General features: G+C 35.0%; 1 protein-coding gene across 3 annotated transcripts; it reads left to right on the top strand.

The window, feature by feature from the left end:
- Positions 1-2,854: 2,854 nt before the first annotated feature.
- On the top strand, positions 2,855-13,443 carry LOC128013728 (beta-hexosaminidase subunit alpha). 3 transcript variants are annotated; one of them, XM_052596902.1, is made up of 14 exons: positions 2,859-3,238; positions 6,919-7,026; positions 7,282-7,347; positions 7,448-7,494; positions 7,593-7,703; positions 8,159-8,260; positions 8,596-8,728; positions 8,875-9,055; positions 9,163-9,249; positions 10,141-10,213; positions 11,349-11,523; positions 11,797-11,887; positions 11,967-12,074; positions 13,213-13,443. In XM_052596902.1, exons 1-14 carry the CDS (start codon positions 2,977-2,979, stop codon positions 13,274-13,276), a joined length of 1,608 nt encoding a protein of 535 aa, XP_052452862.1. In that variant the 5' UTR covers positions 2,859-2,976; the 3' UTR covers positions 13,277-13,443. The 3 variants fall into 3 exon arrangements, with proteins under 3 accessions (XP_052452864.1, XP_052452863.1, XP_052452862.1); XM_052596903.1 differs by lacking the exons at positions 11,967-12,074; positions 13,213-13,443 and having other exon boundaries at positions 2,857-3,238; positions 11,349-11,582; XM_052596904.1 differs by lacking the exons at positions 11,349-11,523; positions 11,797-11,887; positions 11,967-12,074; positions 13,213-13,443 and adding an exon at positions 10,322-10,674 and having other exon boundaries at positions 2,855-3,238.
- The last annotated feature ends 6,506 nt before the right edge of the window (positions 13,444-19,949 follow it).

Genomic DNA, 19,949 nt, shown 5'->3' with positions numbered 1-19,949 from the left:
GCCTTGAAAAATCATTTCAATATCATTTACCTCAAAATGTATTTCATTTAAATTGATTTAGTTATTTGCTTTTTTGTTTTGTTTTGATATGTGTTGCAGGTTTGTGTTTTTGATAGATTTTTTTGTGAGATCATGTATTATTTTGTTGTTTTGCTTTTGTGTGTGTTTTAATGTTTGTTTTTTGTTTAGCACTGTTTTGTTTATCTTTTGTTTTTAGTTTATTTTTTCTTGTTAGGTTTTACATTTTTTGTTTCGTTTTTTTGTTTAGTTTTTATTTGTTGTTTTGTGTTGTGCTTTTGCTTGTTTTTCGACTTGTATGTTTTGTTTACTTTTGTGTTTGGTGCTGTTTTTTTGTTATTTTGTTTATCATTTTGTGTGTTTTGTTTATGGTTGTGTTCTGTTTAGCTTTTTTGTTTTACTAGTTTTTGTGTTGTATTTTTGTCAGTTTAGTTTTTTTTTTAAGATGTTTTATTTATTTATTGTTTTTGTGTTTCTGGTTGTCTGTTTTGTTTTGCTTTTTATTTTCTTAATGTTTTTGCGGATGATATTAGATTAATCTTAATTTTTTTTTTCGGGGTTATGACTAATGCCATGATTAGTTTCTTCAGAACTATATTACAGAACAGTAACCACAGAATTCCTTCACCACCCTAGTTATGGCACATGATTATTGTGGTTACAAAAATTAATTCGACATTAGACAATTTAATGTGAACTCTCTTTGAAAGTTTTGTGTTAAATAAATCAAGAACAATGCAAGCATCAAAAATAAAAATACATTTGAATAATAAATCAAAATACATGCACATGGACTTTATGTGCAGTTATTATGATTACAATATGCACATGTGCAATTATGATTAACGTACACGTTATTAAATGAAATGTCTGATAAAACACATTTAATTTTTCAGTTGTGACCAAGTATTATTTTTTACCGAAGGCTTTGAGAAGAGATTGTATAGCAGTGTCTATCAAGACACAACATTAAACTAATGGGCCAGAGATCCAGACCAAGATAACCATTTTATGATCCTGAGTGATATGAGACATGTGGTTAACAAGGTGCAGTGAAGACAGAAACTGTAAAACAGTTTATAATGAGTAATTAAAAGGGAATATAGAATTAAGCTAAATTTTGCAACAATTATGAAAAGCAGTAGTTCAGAATGTAATAATTTGGAAATACTGGCAAGTCCAGTTGTGTCACCAACTCCAAGTCCAAACAACAAAAACACTGAGTGGACAAACGAAACTTCCTAATACTCACATAACCTCTTTTATTATTATTATTATTAATTAACAATAATGATGAACTCACACCTAGCCTGGGGCGTTTTATGTAGATTTAAGCTGTGATTAATTCTCAATAACTGTTTTTACAGTATGTTCTGAGTGTGTTTGTGTATTTACCAGAACTTAAAGCAGTTTGCATGCTGTTTCCACGGGTTTCACTGGGTGTGGTTCTGTTAAAACGCCAACAAAACACAACAAATACAATGAAAGGACCTTGCAAAACCCATCACATAATAATAATAATAATTCTAAATGTTAAGGCAAAATCGTAATTAAAATACATATTTATCTTTAAATGATATTGATCAATTAAGAAATTGCTTAAACGTTAATAAGGTCTTGCCACTCCTCGTTGTGAAATTGAGTGCCATGGAAAATTATAAGCATGTTAATCACAGTGATGAAATCTCATTTGAGCGTTTGTATGAGTCATATTTTGTCATTGTCACGTACAGTACAGCATTTGGCATTTCTGCCAGTGACATTCAAAGAACTGAAAGAGGGAGTAGATGCTGATTGTGACATCAAATTCAAAGGTTACACACAGGGAGGGGTTTCCAGATTGGAAAGGGGGTGTGAGAGTGATTATACACATCTAACTGAGAAGCCTTGGTCAGCTCAAACAACTAGATACATTACTATCAGCTACAGAATAAAGAAAGTCTTGGGTTTTAAGAGGCTTCTTACCTGTAAAGCTTAAAACAAAGCTTTATTTTTCGTTTACACAGGTTGTGTCTGTTTAGGTTGGCCACATGGGCTTTGACTTCTACCCTGGATAATGCTTTATTATTATCCAGGGATGGTTGTTTAATAGCCATTACATAATGTTTGCTTTTGATCGAGGAACAATGGTGTTATGACTGATGGTAATTTAATCCACTTAAGTGTTTTGGGTTTTCAATGGTGGTTACTTGAAATCAGATGAAGTCGTTCAAGTGATCTTATTAGATGTACTGTCCTATCCTCGGTCACAATACAGGAAAACGTTTTAATACGGAGTCATTTAATGTTATTAGTCAAACGTTTAACCAAAATAATGATCGTTTAGGGTACCTTTCCCAACGTTACTGAAAAGTTGGTTTAAGTCTAGTTATTTAATAATTTGTTTCGCTGTATAATAACGCCCTCTAGAGGCTTTTTCTGACTCTTAAATTTAGTTTTTAAGTCATAACATATTTGATCAACACAAAAATAAACACAGTGATAAATAAAAATTATGGAAGTAGGCTAATATTATAATGTAAAGTGCGCAGGTTGTTTCTTGTTTCCACTAATAATAATATTAATAACAATAATAATAATAATAATAATAATAATAATAATAATAATAATAATAATATATTGCATACGTATAGGACTGGGCGATAAAATAAAATATAAAACAATATTAGGCTATTCACAATCCTTTCGCGTTTCACAGTTTAAGGAATCGGAATCGGTAAATTAATCTCTTTAATTTACTTTCCCTTTGATGAGCCTATTTAACATGAAAACCATCCCGGAAATAGACCGTGTGACTCAAGCTGAGCCAATGAGAAGCCAGCTCTCCTCAGATCAGGTGAACAAAAACACTGTCCTGTCACATGACTCGTGTTTTGACAGTCTCAGCGCTTTTTAATGTTTTCTCGCTGTGTATCTGCAGTTCGTCCGCTGTGAAACACGAGCGAGGTGTCCGGTAACATGTCCCGCTCGGGCACGCAGTCTCGTCAGGTGCGGTGGTGTTTAATAGTGGCTGTGGTGGCTGTGTGGGTGCAGCAGGTAGATGGGGTCTGGCCGCTGCCGCAGCAGCTCCATCAGTCCCCGGACAGAGACCCCCTGAGTCCACGGCTCTTCTCCTTCACTTACGGGAGGGACTCGGCTGCGCAGACCGGATGCTCCGTCCTGGATGCCGCTTTCAAAAGATACTTCTCCATCATATTCCCTGACTTCACGACAGGACCAGGTCGGTTATGCCTGAGAATGAGTCAAACAGATACTTCCGTGTAGGAGGATGGATGTGTGTACTGTGTAACAAGTAAACAGGACGGCAACGTAAAACTTGTTTGACAATACAAAATGATAAAGTTTTTAAATAATATGTATTACTAATAAATGCAGTTTGTTAAAAACATCACCCAAAACAGTCGTTAAATGTCATTAAATTGGAGCTGTTACAGTATACTGATACTGTTTGCAAATGTTTACTTTTTCATTTAAAAGTATAATGGAAAGCCAATACATTTTTTTAGACCAGTAAGTTTTTATATATTTCCTATAACGTTTTATTTTTATTTATCTTATTTTATTTAGCTTGTAAGTCATCATTTATTTATTTTTTCGTGTTATAAGATGAAAATAAAATGAATCTATAGATGTGTTTTTAAACTTTATTAAATGGAGAGTTTCTAGCGGGAACGCAATACTTTGGAGAAATATCACAAATGTATCGCAAGAGAATGCAACATTTCAGTGATGGAATGCAAAGTTTCTTGTAGGAATAAAATCATGTAGCAATAGAACACAAATGTTTAGCAAGAGAACGCGAAGTTTGTTGGGGGAACAATACTTTAGCAATAGAATGCAAATGTTTAGCGAGAGAACATGAAACTTTAGCAATAGAACAAATGTTTAGCGAGAGAACACAAAACTTTAGCGATAGAACGCAAATGTTTAGCGAGAGAACCCGAAACTTTAGCGATAGAACACAAATGTTTAGCGAGAGAACCCGAAACTTTAGCGATAGAACCCAAATGTTTAGCGAGAGAACCCGAAACTTTAGCGATAGAACACAAATGTTTAGCGAGAGAACCCGAAACTTTAGCGATAGAACACAAATGTTTAGCGAGAGAACCCAAAACTTTAGCGATAGAACGCAAATGTTTAGCGAGAGAACCCGAAACTTTAGCGATAGAACACAAATGTTTAGCAAGAGAACACAAAACTTTAGCGATAGAACGCAAATGTTTAGCGAGAGAACACAAAACATTAGCGATATAACGCAAATGTTTAGCGAGAAAGCACAAAACTTTAGTGATAGAACACAAATGTTTAGCGAGAGAACGTGAAACTTTAGTGATAGAGCGCAAATGATTAGCGACAGAACACAAAACTTTTGCTATAAAACACAAATGTTTAGTGAGAGAACACAAAACTTTAGGGATAGAACGCAAATGTTTAGCAAGAAAACACAAAACTTTAGGGATAGAACGCAAATATTTAGCGAGAGAACCCAAAGTTTGTCGGGAAACACAATTCTTTAGCAAGTCAAACGAGTCAAACAGATACTTCCGTGTAGGAGGATGGATGTGTGTACTGTGTAACAAGTAAACAGGACGGCAACGTAAAACTTGTTTGACAATACAAAATGATAAAGTTTTTAAATAATATGTATTACTAATAAATGCAGTTTGTTAAAAACATCACCCAAAACAGTCGTTAAATGTCATTAAATTGGAGCTGTTACAGTATACTGATACTGTTTGCAAATGTTTACTTTTTCATTTAAAAGTATAATGGAAAGCCAATACATTTTTTTAGACCAGTAAGTTTTTATATATTTCCTATAACGTTTTATTTTTATTTATCTTATTTTATTTAGCTTGTAAGTCATCATTTATTTATTTTTTCGTGTTATAAGATGAAAATAAAATGAATCTATAGATGTGTTTTTAAACTTTATTAAATGGAGAGTTTCTAGCGGGAACGCAATACTTTGGAGAAATATCACAAATGTATCGCAAGAGAATGCAACATTTCAGTGATGGAATGCAAAGTTTCTTGTAGGAATAAAATCATGTAGCAATAGAACACAAATGTTTAGCAAGAGAACGCGAAGTTTGTTGGGGGAACAATACTTTAGCAATAGAATGCAAATGTTTAGCGAGAGAACATGAAACTTTAGCAATAGAACAAATGTTTAGCTAGAGAACACAAAACTTTAGCGATAGAACGCAAATGTTTAGCGAGAAAACGCGAAACTTTAGCGATAGAACACAGATGTTTAGCGAGAAAACACAAAACTTTAGTGATAGAGCGCAAATGTTTACAGAGAGAACACAAAACTTTAGCGATAGAGCGCAAATGTTTAGCGAGAGAACCCGAAACTTTAGCGATAGAACACAAATGTTTAGCGAGAGAACACAAAACTTTAGCGATAGAACGCAAATGATTAGCGAGAGAACACAAAACTTTAGCGGTAGAACACAAATGTTTAGTAAGAGAACGCAAAACTTTAGCTATAGAGCACAAATGTTTAGCAAGAGAACACAAATGTTTAGCGAGAGAACCCGAAACTTTAGCGATAGAACACAAATGTTTAGCGATAGAACACAAATGTTTAGCGAGAGAACCCGAAACTTTATCGATAGAACACAAATGTTTAGCGAGAGAACCCGAAACTTTAGCGATAGAACACAAATGTTTAGCGAGAGAACCCGAAACTTTAGCGATAGAACGCAAATGTTTAGCGAGAGAACCCGAAACTTTAGCGATAGAACACAAATGTTTAGCGAGAGAACCCGAAACTTTAGCGATAGAACCCAAATGTTTAGCGAGAGAACCCGAAACTTTAGCGATAGAACACAAATGTTTAGCGAGAGAACCCGAAACTTTATCGATAGAACACAAATGTTTAGCGAGAGAACCCGAAACTTTATCGATAGAACACAAATGTTTAGCGATAGAACACAAATTTTTAGCGAGAGAACCCGAAACTTTATCGATAGAACACAAATGTTTAGCGAGAGAACCCGAAACTTTAGCGATAGAACACAAATGTTTAGCGAGAGAACCCGAAACTTTAGCCATAGAACGCAAATGTTTAGCGATAGAACGCAAATGTTTAGCGAGAGAACCCGAAACTTTAGCGATAGAACACAAATGTTTAGCGAGAGAACCTGAAACTTTAGCGATAGAACACAAATGTTTAGCGAGAGAACCCGAAACTTTAGCGATAGAACACAAATGTTTAGCGAGAGAACCCGAAACTTTAGCGATAGAACGCAAATGTTTAGCGAGAGAACCCGAAACTTTAGCGATAGAACACAAATGTTTAGCGAGAGAACACAAAACTTTAGCGATAGAACGCAAATGTTTAGCGAGAGAACACAAAACTTTAGCGATATAACGCAAATGTTTAGCGAGAAAGCACAAAACTTTAGTGATAGAACACAAATGTTTAGCGAGAGAACGTGAAACTTTAGCGATAGAGCGCAAATGATTAGCAACAGAACACGAAACTTTTGCTATAAAACACAAATGTTTAGTGAGAGAACACAAAACTTTAGGGATAGAACGCAAATATTTAGCGAGAGAACCCAAAGTTTGTCGGGAAACACAATTCTTTAGCAATAGAATGCAAATATTTAGAGAGAGAATGCAAAACTTTAGTGATACACAGAGCTCAGGGGAACAAAATACTTCTTTGAGAGAAAATAATTTATTTATAAATGTATATTATTTATATATACGTATTTTTCAACCAGGAGAAAAATACAACAGGAAAAATTTAAAAAATGGCAAATACAGTAAAAGAAAATTTTCCTTGAAAATATTATGGCCGTCTTAATATCTCTTCATAATCAAATGAAACAAATTTGCACTACAAAACAATCTGTGTTGATATGTTAATGTTTATTTGAACAGAAAATGTGCTTCAGTACATGTGGTCGGAGCATTCACCCTTTGTCGTATCGGTGAGCGTAAAAACCAGAGGATGTGACGGCTACCCTGACGAAGATTCAGATGAGAGCTGTGAGTATCTCCTGATCATGCGATCTTAGTAACCCCTGGTGACCTTTGACCTTTTAATTGCTCCATTCATGTCAGAGAAAGTCCACTAAGTTATAAGGTGTAATTACTGTACACTGTCCACATCCAGCAGGGGGAGTAGTTCCTGTTCTTCAGTGCCTTTTGAATCCAGTCATTTAAAATGTGTCATTTCTGTATTTCGATATCTAATAAGCTAAGACTTTCTAATGATGTTGTACTCATGTACTTTTGTTGCAGATACACTGAGTGTGTCAGAGGGCCAGGCTGTACTGAGATCAGTGTCTGTATGGGGCGCTTTGAGAGGTGTGACTTCACACTTATTGTCTCTTTTATTCTTTGCTTGAATTTAAACCACTAACCCTAATAGTTGTGTCTTTTTCAACCTATCAAACCTGAAAATCAGGCCTGGAGTCCTTCAGTCAGCTTGTGTACCAGGATGATTATGGCACTGTAAGTATTGTGTGAAAAGTATTTTGTCATGTGCTTGTGATAAATAATGCAGCAGTATGTTCATATACTCTGTTAATTAACTCAATCTTTCCATGCAGTATTTTATCAACAAGACAGAGATTGTAGACTTCCCACGTTTTGCATTCAGAGGACTTTTACTGGACACTTCAAGGCATTATTTACCTCTCCATGCTATTCTGAAGACTCTGGTATGTATTTACTGTTCATTATAAATTATATAAATATATATAGAATTGTTTTAATTATATTTATATATATATATATATATATATATATATATATATATATATATTTTTTTTTTTTTAATTGTAATAATTTTAAAGAAGTCTTGTATGCTCACCAAGGCTGCATTTAAAAATACAGTAACATTGTGAAATATAATTACAATTTAAACCTAACAGTTTTCTGTTTGAATATATTTAAAAATGTTTCTAGAAACCATTATGTTTTTTTTTTCTAGATTTCTTTTAATTAATAGAAAAGAAAAGCATTTGGATTAAATGTAACTGTCCCTTTAATTTACTGTCACTTTTGATCAATTTAATGCCTCATTGCTAAATAAAAGTATTAATAAATTTTGTTTTTTTTAATCTTACTGACCCAAAACCTTGAAATATTGAAATATATATATTGTTTTTCAAAGGATGCAATGGCCTACAGTAAATTGAATGTCTTTCACTGGCACATTGTGGATGATCCTTCCTTCCCGTATCAGAGCCGCACTTTTCCTGACCTCAGTAATAAGGTAGAGATGCTGTAAAATCACCTCAAAAACAGCTACATTTCTAACTCCTTATTTTATACACAGCAATTTTGCTTCTATTCTTCTGAATGATTAACGTTATATGCATGTGTTGTTTATATGAATTGTAGTTCCATTAAAGATGCTGTATATATATAAACGTTACACCCAAGGCAGCTTGTATTTTATTATAATTTTTATCGATATACTGTTATAGTATTTTTTTTAATTTTTCAAATAAGCCTTTTTTATATATATATATTTTTAGTTTTAATTTAATTTTGAATTTTTTTTTTCACTTTTTAATAACAACATGACAATTGTGTTTTTTCTTCTAGGGAGCTTTTCATCCGTTCACTCACATCTACACACCGTCAGACGTGATGAGGGTGATTGAGCATGCTAGAATGAGAGGCATTCGAGTCGTTCCTGAGTTTGACTCTCCTGGACACACTCAGTCATGGGGGAAAGGTACACACACACACACACACACACACACAGACACGCTGGTATTCTTATCATTATGGGTTCATTCTGTAGATGTAATGGTTTTTATACTGTAAAACCCTAACCCCCATTAATGTTAAAGAATAATGATGATTGTTTCTTGTTCTCAGGACAGCCAGGTCTCTTGACTCCCTGTTACAAGGGCAGTGTGCCGTCTGGTTCATTCGGACCTGTCGATCCAACAGTAGACACTACTTATAAGTTCATGGAAAGCCTCTTGAAAGAGGTGAAGTTTGTCTTTCCTGACTCTTATGTTCATTTAGGAGGGGATGAGGTCAGTTTTGCCTGCTGGTAAGCTTTTTTGACACTTGTTTTGAGGGCCTCATTTGAGCTCGACTGCATTAGCAAGAATGGTGGTGTTTTTATTTCTAAGACAGCAGTGTTATTCTCTCAAACAGGCAGTCCAATCCCAATGTGCGGAAGTTTATGGAAAAGATGGGTTTTGGGAAGGATTTTACTAAACTGGAATCATTCTATATGGAGAGGTGAGTGGAAATGTTAAAAAAAGCTAACTTCATATGTACAGAAATGTTTGGGGTCTGTAAGATTTTTATTGATTTTTTTTGTACCTTTTAAAAAAAGAATTCTTTTACTCTCACAAAGGCTGCATTTATTTAATTAAAAATACAATAAAAACAGTAATTTTGTGAAATATTATTACAATTTAAAATAAAGTAGTTTTCTATGTGAATATATGTTAAAAAGTCATTTATTTCTGTGATGTCAAATCTCAGTTTTCAGCATCATTACTCACGACTTCAGTGACACATTAAGAAATTATTCTAATATGCAGATTTGATTCTCAAGAAACTGTGATGCATATTTACTTTTCATATTTAAAAATGTGTATTTAAAACCCTTACGTCTTTTTTAATGCATCCTTGATTCATTTCTTTAAAAATTAATACATTTTCTTAAATTCTAATTCTTTTAAATTTCTTTGAAAAATGATTCACATTTTAGCATAATTGGATAGTTTTTTTTGACTGCTTTTCCTTCATGATACTTTCCAACTGATATATATATATATATATATATATATATATATATATATATATATATATATATATATATATATATATATATATAAATTAATTTATAAAGTTTGTTGTTTTTGTTTTTTTGTTTTAATAAATATAAGTTATTTACATTTTTTTTTTTTATAATTTACATTTTTTTTATTATTTGTATCTAAAATCTGTTTGAAACCGTCAAAATTCTGTTTTAATATGTGAAGAATCTAAATGTTTTGTCTTCTGATAATAACAATGGGGGGGGGGATGTTTACTGTTTTTCTGCATAAACATAAGAACTGGCACATTCATGAACACAGTGTTTCTGGTTTTCCACTATATGTCTCTCTTTATGCTCTTCAGTATAATGAACATGACCGCCGCTCTCAACAAAACCTCCATTGTTTGGCAGGACGTGTTTGACTACCATGAGCGAGTGAGTAAAAACAGTGAGTCTGCTTTACCACACAGTCACACTGCTTGCATTTAAATGTCAAAAAGAGCGGTGTGTGATTGTAACGGGAATGAGACGCTTCTCTTCTAGCCCAGATCTAAGTACGTGGTGGAGGTCTGGAAGCAGGGCTGCTACCTGTGCAAGATGCGCCGGGTGACTAAGGCAGGGTTAAAGGTCATCCTGGCGGCCCCTTTCTACCTCGACCTGCCGATACCCACTCACAGCTGGGCCCGTTACTACAACGTGCGGCCCTTAGCATTCAGGGGTCAGAGCATAAGTGCAAAACACTAACAAACACTAGAGACTGCAGTGCTGTGTGTCAGTGTAGTGCTGATCTCTCTTAAATATTCGTTCCGTCCAGTGTGAAAGTGTGTTGTGCTGTGAGAATCAAACAAACGTGCATCGATAAGCATGACTTAAATAAATATTTACATAAATATTTATTTATGTTTGGATTGTTTTTTTTTATTAGCTTTTTTAAAATATTTCGATTTAGCGTTATAATTATAATAATTATTTTTTTTTGTTAGAGTTTTAGTACTTTAACTTTACACTATATAAAAACAAAACAAAAAATAAATAAATAGAAACTAATTTAGAATATTAAGGAAAACTATAATAGTATCTCTATTCTAAAATAACACTTCAACAAAGTAACTAATACAGTGGGGAATGAAATGCGAAATGCCTCAGAATGCAGCATGAAACCCTGTTGTCGCGATCATTGCACTTTGTAACCAGAAGGTGTCGATCAAGAGCCGACTTTTTATAGTGTGAGGTAAAACACTGTCATCAGATGGCACGTTAGACATAAGTAGGTTCTATCAGAAGATATGAAGCAAAATCAATCAATACAAGTTATTTAAAAGTCAGAACTGTGGGCTAGCAGTTAACGCATTGAGCTCTGGTGCTCTTTTGGCATTTTTGAGTTTGAATCTAGCTTGCAACATTTTTTAAATCTTCCTTCTTTAATTTTTCTGGTCCTCCCTTCAAAATATGCCCAGTAAAAGCCTCAAAGCATTGCATTAATGCAGATGAGTAAAGCAGAACTGTTTGGGAAATCCCTAGAGGCCAATAATGCGTGGAAAGTGTCACCCAGTGTTTGCTGCTGTCTCAGATTCCACAGGATACTGTTCTGGAGATCTGGAAGGGTGCAAAATACCAGGCCGAACTGAGCAGGATGACCCAGGCCGGGCACAGAGTCCTGCTCTCTGCCCCCTGGTACATCAACCACATCAGCTACGGCCAGGACTGGCGTGACTCCTACGCAGTGCGGCCGCAGAATTTCTCCGGTGTGTGGAGCAGCATGCTATGCTGGGTTCAGACGCTCTCCAGCGCTTGCACTTGATGTGTAATATATCAATATTCAATATAAAATATCAGTCCTTAAAAGCAAACGGGCGATAAATGAGAACTCATGATGACTTCAGGTATTTTAAGTAATGATTAATTTCTCACCGAATCAACCACTGCTTGATGTTGTTTGTAGTGCAGTGCCGGTGTGTTTTTTCAGCGCACGTCTGTTGTGCTTGTTTAAATATGTGCCGTTTCTTTCTATGATTTAGGCACAGATGAGCAGAAGAAGTTGGTGATTGGTGGAGAAGTTGCCATGTGGGGTGAATATGTGGACGCCACCAATCTGAGCCCACGCCTGTGGTATGACTAGAAGAGCAGTCCAGAGCAGAATGAGTTATTGCACTGTTGTAGATCTTTATGGTTTTGTGTGTTTGTGAAGGCCGAGAGCCTGTGCTGCAGCGGAGAGGTTGTGGAGCAATGAAGAAAAAACCCTGAACGCCGATCTGGCCTTCCCACGTCTGAAGGAGTTTCGCTGTGAACTTGTAAGGTATTGTAAATATGTTTGTTTAATATTCTTTATCAACTTCTGATCTCTTCCAAGTACAGTGTGCATACAAAACTAAACATTTATTGTTTGATATAATCATTTTATTATGAACCTGTGATACATTTTCAGGATTCTTTTGAAAAAAAAACAGCATTTATTCAAAAATCAAAATCATTTCTAACAATGTTAGTCTTTACTCTATATACACTATTTAATCTATATACACTAGTCAACATAAATCAAAACCTTTAATCAAAGTTGTCTTAAACCCAAAACCAAAATGTGTTCTTGTCTTTGGACAACTTTGATGCACTTTTTTGATCTACTTCAAATGTTGACCATTGTATATATATATATATATATATATATATATATATCTGCACACAAACATATTAGAGCCCGACCGATATATCGGTTTGCCGATTTTATCGGCCGATACGAGCCTGCATGTATGTGCTCCTTTGTTTGCTACTGGTGACCTGGATGAAATGCTTTAAAGCGTTTCTATGGAAATTAGGAAAACCATTGAAACTTTCGACGCCCATATCTCCGTAACGGTGCGGCAAATTGGGGGAGTCCCTTCAGCTCGAGGAACCCTCTCGACTGCTGAATCGAGTGTACGTCTAAATGCCCTCTTTCGAATGAGACCACCTCCACGGCAATAGCCCCCGGGGTTCAGGAATTAGGGGTGGTTAAATTTGCGGTCTTAATGATCCCGGGGGGCTACCGATGCACGAAGGGTGGTGTTCGAGAGGGCTCCTCAAGCTGAAGGGATCCCCCAAATTTGGTGGAAATCCATAGTGACACCAGCCAACACTTTCATTTCAGTAAGGAGGTCTAGTTCAGGCAGCAGCATTCAAGCATTGTCTTATTCAATTGTAAGTGCCCTGTCAAGTGAACTTCACATGAAATTCTGCCATACACATGAACGGGAAGGTGTCCAAATTTTGACTGTTACTGTACTATAATATACACAAAGAATATTTGTGGATATCTATATATTTTTTCTCCCCATTATCGTACCCCCCCCCCACCAAAAAAAAACACATCGGTTGGGCTCTAAATATATATATATATATATATTCTTAATTTAGTTCAATTGTTTTTTCAGATAACTTAACTGTTTGTGTTGCTGCAGGCGGGGTATTCTGGCTGAGCCTCTGTTTGTTGGCCATTGCAGACATGAGTATGATGGCCTGTAAGTTCTCTGATCAGCCACTAAATCTGAAGAGCGATGTGTTTGGGCACTGAGACACTGCTTCGGAATTTGCTCAATACTGTATATTTTGATCAGTTTATTATTTATCATGTAAACTGACTTTTACCAACAAAAAAAAAAATGATTTTTTAATAAAGATCTATTCAACAATTATTTAGTTGTGTATTAACTTACAAATATTTTTCTAATAATAGTATATTTAAAAATTATTGTTAATATATAATCATAATAATAACAATAATAATACATTTATCCCTAAATGCAATGGTGCTAAATAATCACACTTAAAAATGTATGAATAACAAATTATAGGATATAAAAAAAAGCTGTTATCGAAGTGGCATATGTAAAATGCACAACTCGTTCAGTAAGTTCATCATTTCATTAACAAAGGTTAGGTTTGGTCCTGATTTCCCACATTTAGAAAGTAAGATGTAAACTAGGGTGACCAAACGTGCCTAGAGAGCAGACGGCTTCTTGTGCTTTTGAACATCGGTCGAACCGATCGGTCTGCTCAGTGCTGCTTCAAGTCCAACACTAAAATGTACACGTATTTGCACCTCTTTGACCGTTCTCTGTAGATCCCACCTTCACACACAGCATGATTGGTCGATTACGTACAATGTCTGCATGTTATTGGTCAAACGATCATTACCTTCATTAAGTATGAAAACAGGAAACCAAAGCCAAAACCTGGATATTTTAGGCAACATAGAATTCCTGGCCAGGACGTGTCCTGGGAAAATGGCACGTTTGGTCACCTTATGTAAACGGCTGATGTGAAGTATCTACACATTTAATAAAATCTCCTGGCACTACGACACAGATCCCGTCTCACAGCCGCTCAGCAGCAGATCCTATTAACTGATGGGGTTAATATAATTATATATTATATAAAAGTTTATATTATATGTATATCATAGTTATATTATATGACATTATTAAAATATTAAAGAATTTCAGGAAATTAAATTAACATCTAAAAATATTTAAAGATATAATGTTATTTAAAAATGTAAAATGAAATGAGAAAATTGCTATTTATATTTTCTATAAAGACAACATCCACATATGTAGCAACCTATTTATTTATTACAGCAGTAGTTATTACGTTGGGTTAATTTTTTTGTTTTCTCAGTTTATAACAGCTTGATCCTTTTTTGGCGATTCAGCAACAAGTTGCACGTAATGAATAATCCTCCCGATCCCTTGCTCAGCACTAACATGCTCTTTTAACTTAAGTCCTCCTAATGTTTAAATTACTTGCCAAAATGAGATTCCAAGCCTTTGATATTTACTTAGACAATTGATTTTCTCATTGACTGGATTATGCTGCTGCTAGCAGATGGCAGGGATTGGCTAATCCCAGAAGGCAGCTGTGCCGCCCCTTTTCCATTGGCCCTTCTCTGTCCCCCTAAATCCACATGACCAGACTGCCCCTGATACCTTTACTTTATTACGGATGTGGGTCTATAATAACCTGGAGTGACCTGGAACCATTTGAGGAGTCAGAAATTAGATATATTTATTTAGATTTAAAAATGTAATTATATAATGATATACTATCTGTACAATATCATTATATGCTTAATATTTGTACTCATGAAAATTACTAAAGTAGTCAAACCTGTTCAGTAGATGTGGGTGTCCCAATACTTTTGGCAAATAGTGTATTTTATTGGCAATATAGGGTATATATCCATCTCCATCCAACCATCCATCATCTCCATCCATCCCCTTCAATCTCCATCCATCCATCTCCATCCATCCATCTATCCATCTCCATCCATCCCCTTCAATCTCCATCCATCCATCATCTCCATACATCCCCATCCATCCCCTTCAATCTCCATCCATCCATCATCTCCATACATCCCCATCCATCCCCTTCAATCTCCATCCATCCATCTATCCATCTCCATCCATACATACATCATCTCCCTCCATCCCCTTCAATCTCCATCCATCCATCTACCCATCTCCATCCATACATCGATCATCTCCATCCATCCCCATCCATCCCCTTCAATCTCCATCCATCTCCATCCATCTCCATCCATCCCCATCTATCCTCCATCCATCCATATCCATCCATCCATCCATCCATCCATCATGTTACCAATATCAACACTGACTGAAACATTCTTTTAGAATACACTTATTCACAATCATTACAAATAAAAAGATAAATTATGTGTAATAATATGAAATATGTAATACATTAATGTATTAACATTACATGCAATTTTTGTTGTTTTTTATTTTATTTTTTGCCTTGACATGTTTTGTGAGGTTCATGCATGACTTACAGTTTTGTTTATTACAGTAGAACATTCTCATAAACATATCTTGTATATTGATGATAAAATATCATCCTACAGAACTGAATATTATGTACGTCTTGTTAGCAAAAGACTGTCTGCTATCGCTATTGTACTAAAGCAAAGAGATTTCCCGCCAAATCGTCCTCACTTGGCAAGCGACCTGCAGTTTCTCTGTTGGTTAATGAATATTCGGAAATCTAGTTAATAATCGTATTAATTAATTAGTGCTAAAGCAAGGCGTGTTGCTTTGTGCCAGTTTTCATAACAGCTCGCAGCATATGTCCATCAATGTGTTTAATCCCAAACAGAAAGATTAATCTCGATGAGTCACCGATTTATAAATCTCTGGCTTCCTTCCACCATGCCAGGCATTAGGGCCTCTTCTGAATATGATAAATGGCCCTAATTACATTTCAGAGCCTATTAGTTACTAATTTCCTGATTATAGACTATTATTGGCAACTGTATGCCATAAGCCGTAATGTAAGAAGGACAGCTGCATTGCTTCACTCTCTAACTGTACTAAAACTCATGCATAAGTACATAAATCATATAGAACGATTTTTCTGAACTCAAATAGAGTAGGTGGCTGTTCTGGTTTACATACAGATATAAAAGTATGTTAGATGTCTTTTGTTTCATAAAGCTCGTTTACAGAAGGATCTGTTTGTTTTGTTAGAGACTCACATCCGTATCGTCGAGCGGTAATCCCGTTGCTTTGCTCAGTGATCTGTGTGTTGTTTATCAAGACAATGTCTTCAGAAAGCTGCTGTAAACTGAGCTGTGCACATGATTTCACAGGAGCCATAGCAGGTCCAGGTTCCAGTCATTAAGACATGATTTGATTGGTTGATTGATTTAAAGAAATTAAGGCAAATGTACCTTGTTTTTATAATGATTTTTTAATTTTACTTATTTTTTATATTTATGCAGTTTAATTATTTTAATAGAATTTTTAAGCAAATCATCTGCCATTTTCATTAACGTAATGCCCAAAAATTCTAACAATCGCTTTGCTATTAATATAATAATTTATATTATTTAAATATGTAATACTGAAATTACAAATATTATATTAATTTACTGAAATTAATTTATTATGCCTTCAATGTGTTACAGTAATGTAAACATTTTAATACAGTAAAACATATGCATATTTAGTCTAAGAATCTAATTAGAGTCAATATGTTATTATTAAGAGTCACAAAAACTACATTTATTGATGGATGGATAAATAAAAACTGTAAATGTTTTTTGTTTTTGAGTAAATTATCTTAATTTCCATGATAAATAAATAAGATTTTATTGGAATTAGATTAATTAGCATGAAAGTAAATAACCATTTTTGGGGAAATTCGCTTAATTGCCATTAACGAATGCATAAGGTAATGAAAACTTTGGGGCAAATGAGCTTATTTGCAATGAATGAGTGAATGAAGGTGGCTTTAATTTCTTTATTAAATGTAGATATTTTTGTTTTGGTGAAATGTGATCTTGTTCTGTGAGGTTCTCAGAAACATTAATCAGAAAAGGGTGAAAAGTAAAGAAAATAAATATTGTTTTGAATGTGGGGTTCAAGCAGTGTGAGTGCACTGCAGTGAAATCCTAATCAGACGTGAATGATGCCGGTAAATATACACACTAATGTCTGTGATGCAGTCGCCGTGTTGTTTCATCAGGCACATGTTGTTGCACGCTGTAAAAGTTAGCCGCACTCTTTGACAAGAGCTGACATTCAGAGAGATTATAAGCAAAGCGTCTTATGTGATGCACGGAGATGTGAACTTCTGTCGATATAGCTTCAAGGACGTTCAGATCAGCTGCAGAAAACACGCGGACTCCTCTACTGCACAGGTGCCTCTCACTCTGCTGTATATTCCCATACACATAATAAAAAATACACGAAGCCATAAATAATCAAAAGCCTGAATAAATGTGTTGTTTTTTATTTAATTGAATTATATTGTTTATAATAATAACAAATAAGTCAATTGTCATATGTTCTCTACAATATTTTACAACATTTATTTTACTATAACAATTATTTTCCAATTTTGCGCAATATTAAAATAAAACATTGTTGGGGGGGGGTTTACAGGATGCATCATAAATGTATTTTGCATATCATGTCATGTAAATACCATGATATATTTGATTCAAGTTTTTTTGTGTAGCACTTTTCCCAATACAAATCGTTGCAAAGCAGCTTTAACTTAATATTTAGTAGTTGCTTATCAGTGGTGACTGTCAGTTAATGTACATATGGCAGAAATGTATGGAAAAATCTATTAAAGACATAGTCAAACTGACAATGATCACTGTTAACAGCAATTATTACATGTTGCAATCAAACTTGTAGCAAAATTTGGTAGTTGGTATGTCGTTTCAGGGTTGGCATCATCTGAGGTCCTCCCAGGGGTTGGCATCATAATTTGCGTACCTGCTGTTCCAAGCAAGCAAAAATGATTTGTTCAACCCAAGCCAAGGAATAATAATGCACATTTGATCAGATATAACTGTAGTCCAAGATTATGAGATTTATTATTTGAATGCTTGGCCAAAGAGATGTGTCTTTTAATCTAGATTTGAACAGAGACAGTTTGTCTGCACCCCCAAACATTATCACGAAGGTTATTCCAGAGTTTGGGAGCAAAATGCAAAAAAACCACCTCCTTTAGTGGACTCTGTTATGCTAGGAACTACCAAAAGTCCACTGTTTTGTGACCTTAGGGTGCGTGATGGATTGTAACGTGGTATAAGGCTAGTTAAGTACGCAGGAGCTAAACCATTAAGGACTTTGTAGGTAAGTAATAATATTTTGTTACTTATACAGAACTTAATAGGTAGCCAGTGCAGAGACTGTAAAATTAGGGTAATATGATCATATTTTCTTGACCTGGTAAGGACTCTAGCTGCTGCATTTTGGACTACCTGTAGCTTGTTTATTGACGAAGCAGGACAACCACCTAGAAGTGCATTACAATAATCCAGTCTAGAGGTCATGAATGCATGAACTAGCTTTTCTGCATCAGAAACAGATAACATGTTTCGTAGCTTGGCAATGTTTCTAAGATGGAAGAAAGCAGTTTTTGTAACATGGGAAATACGATTTTCAAAAGACAATTTGCTGTCTAATATGACACTCAGATTTCTGACTGTAGAGGAAGTAACAGTACATCCGTCTAGTTGCAAATTATAATCTACAAGATTCTGTGTAGTGTTTTTTGGTCCAATTATTAATATCTCTGTCTTATCCGAATTTAATTGGAGAAAATTATTGGTCATCCAATCTTTTAAATTTTTAACATATTCTGTTAGCTTAATTGAGAAGTTTCGTCTGGTCTCGTTGAGATATATAGCTGAGTATCATCAGCGTAACAGTGGAAACTAATCCCAAATTTTCTAACAATATTACCAAAGGCCAACATGTATATTGAAAATAGCAGGGGACCTATGACGGACCCTAGTGGCACTTCATATTTTACTGGTGATAAATGAGATGACATTTATTACATTACATTTATTCATTTAGCTGACGCTTTTATCCAAAGCAACTTACAATTGCTATATATGTCAGAGGTCGCACGCCTCTGGAGCAACTAGAGGTTAAGTGTCTTGCTCAGGGACACACTGGTGTCAACCAGTGGATTCGAACCCAGATCGAACCCGACCAATGGCATGCATCTTATCCACTGCGCCATCACCACCCCACACAAAATGACTCTACATTTAAATAAGCAAAGTTGTAGCGATCAGACAGGTAGGATCGAAACCATGTTAAAGCCTGCCCTTGAATACCTGTATAGTTTTGTAATCTATCTAGGAGTATGTCATGATCTAAGGTGTCGAACGCAGCACTAAGATCAAGTAAGACTAGAAATGAGATGCAGCCTTGATCTGACGCAAAAGATAATGACAAGTTAATATTGAGAAGTGGTTCTTCGGCTACAGGTAACAACTCTTTTAGTAATTTAGTGAGTACAGGATCTAATAAACATGTTGTTGGTTTAGATGCAGTAACAAGTGTCACAATTCGCTGTGGGAACAACAATGGAAATGCTGAGAAATGTTCACAATCTTTAATACTTGAATCACAGGGGTAAAGCCATAACAAGAAACACAAGACATCAACAAGTAGACAAACCCAGACTGATCAGACTGGGTCTCATAAACACTGGGCAATCAGGGGAACACAGGTGTGTGTAATCATAAAGTAATCACACTAAACAAGACCAGGAAAAAGACCATAAAAGGAAACACAGGAAGAACTACTCTGGGGGAAATTAGCTTAATTGCAATAAATACATAAATATAATTTATGTGAATTAGCAT

Source organism: Carassius gibelio, chromosome B25 (assembly GCF_023724105.1).
Source record: "Carassius gibelio isolate Cgi1373 ecotype wild population from Czech Republic chromosome B25, carGib1.2-hapl.c, whole genome shotgun sequence".
In the NCBI taxonomy this organism is placed as follows: Eukaryota; Metazoa; Chordata; class Actinopteri; order Cypriniformes; family Cyprinidae; genus Carassius; species Carassius gibelio.
This window is presented reverse-complemented; position numbering and strand designations above follow the sequence as displayed.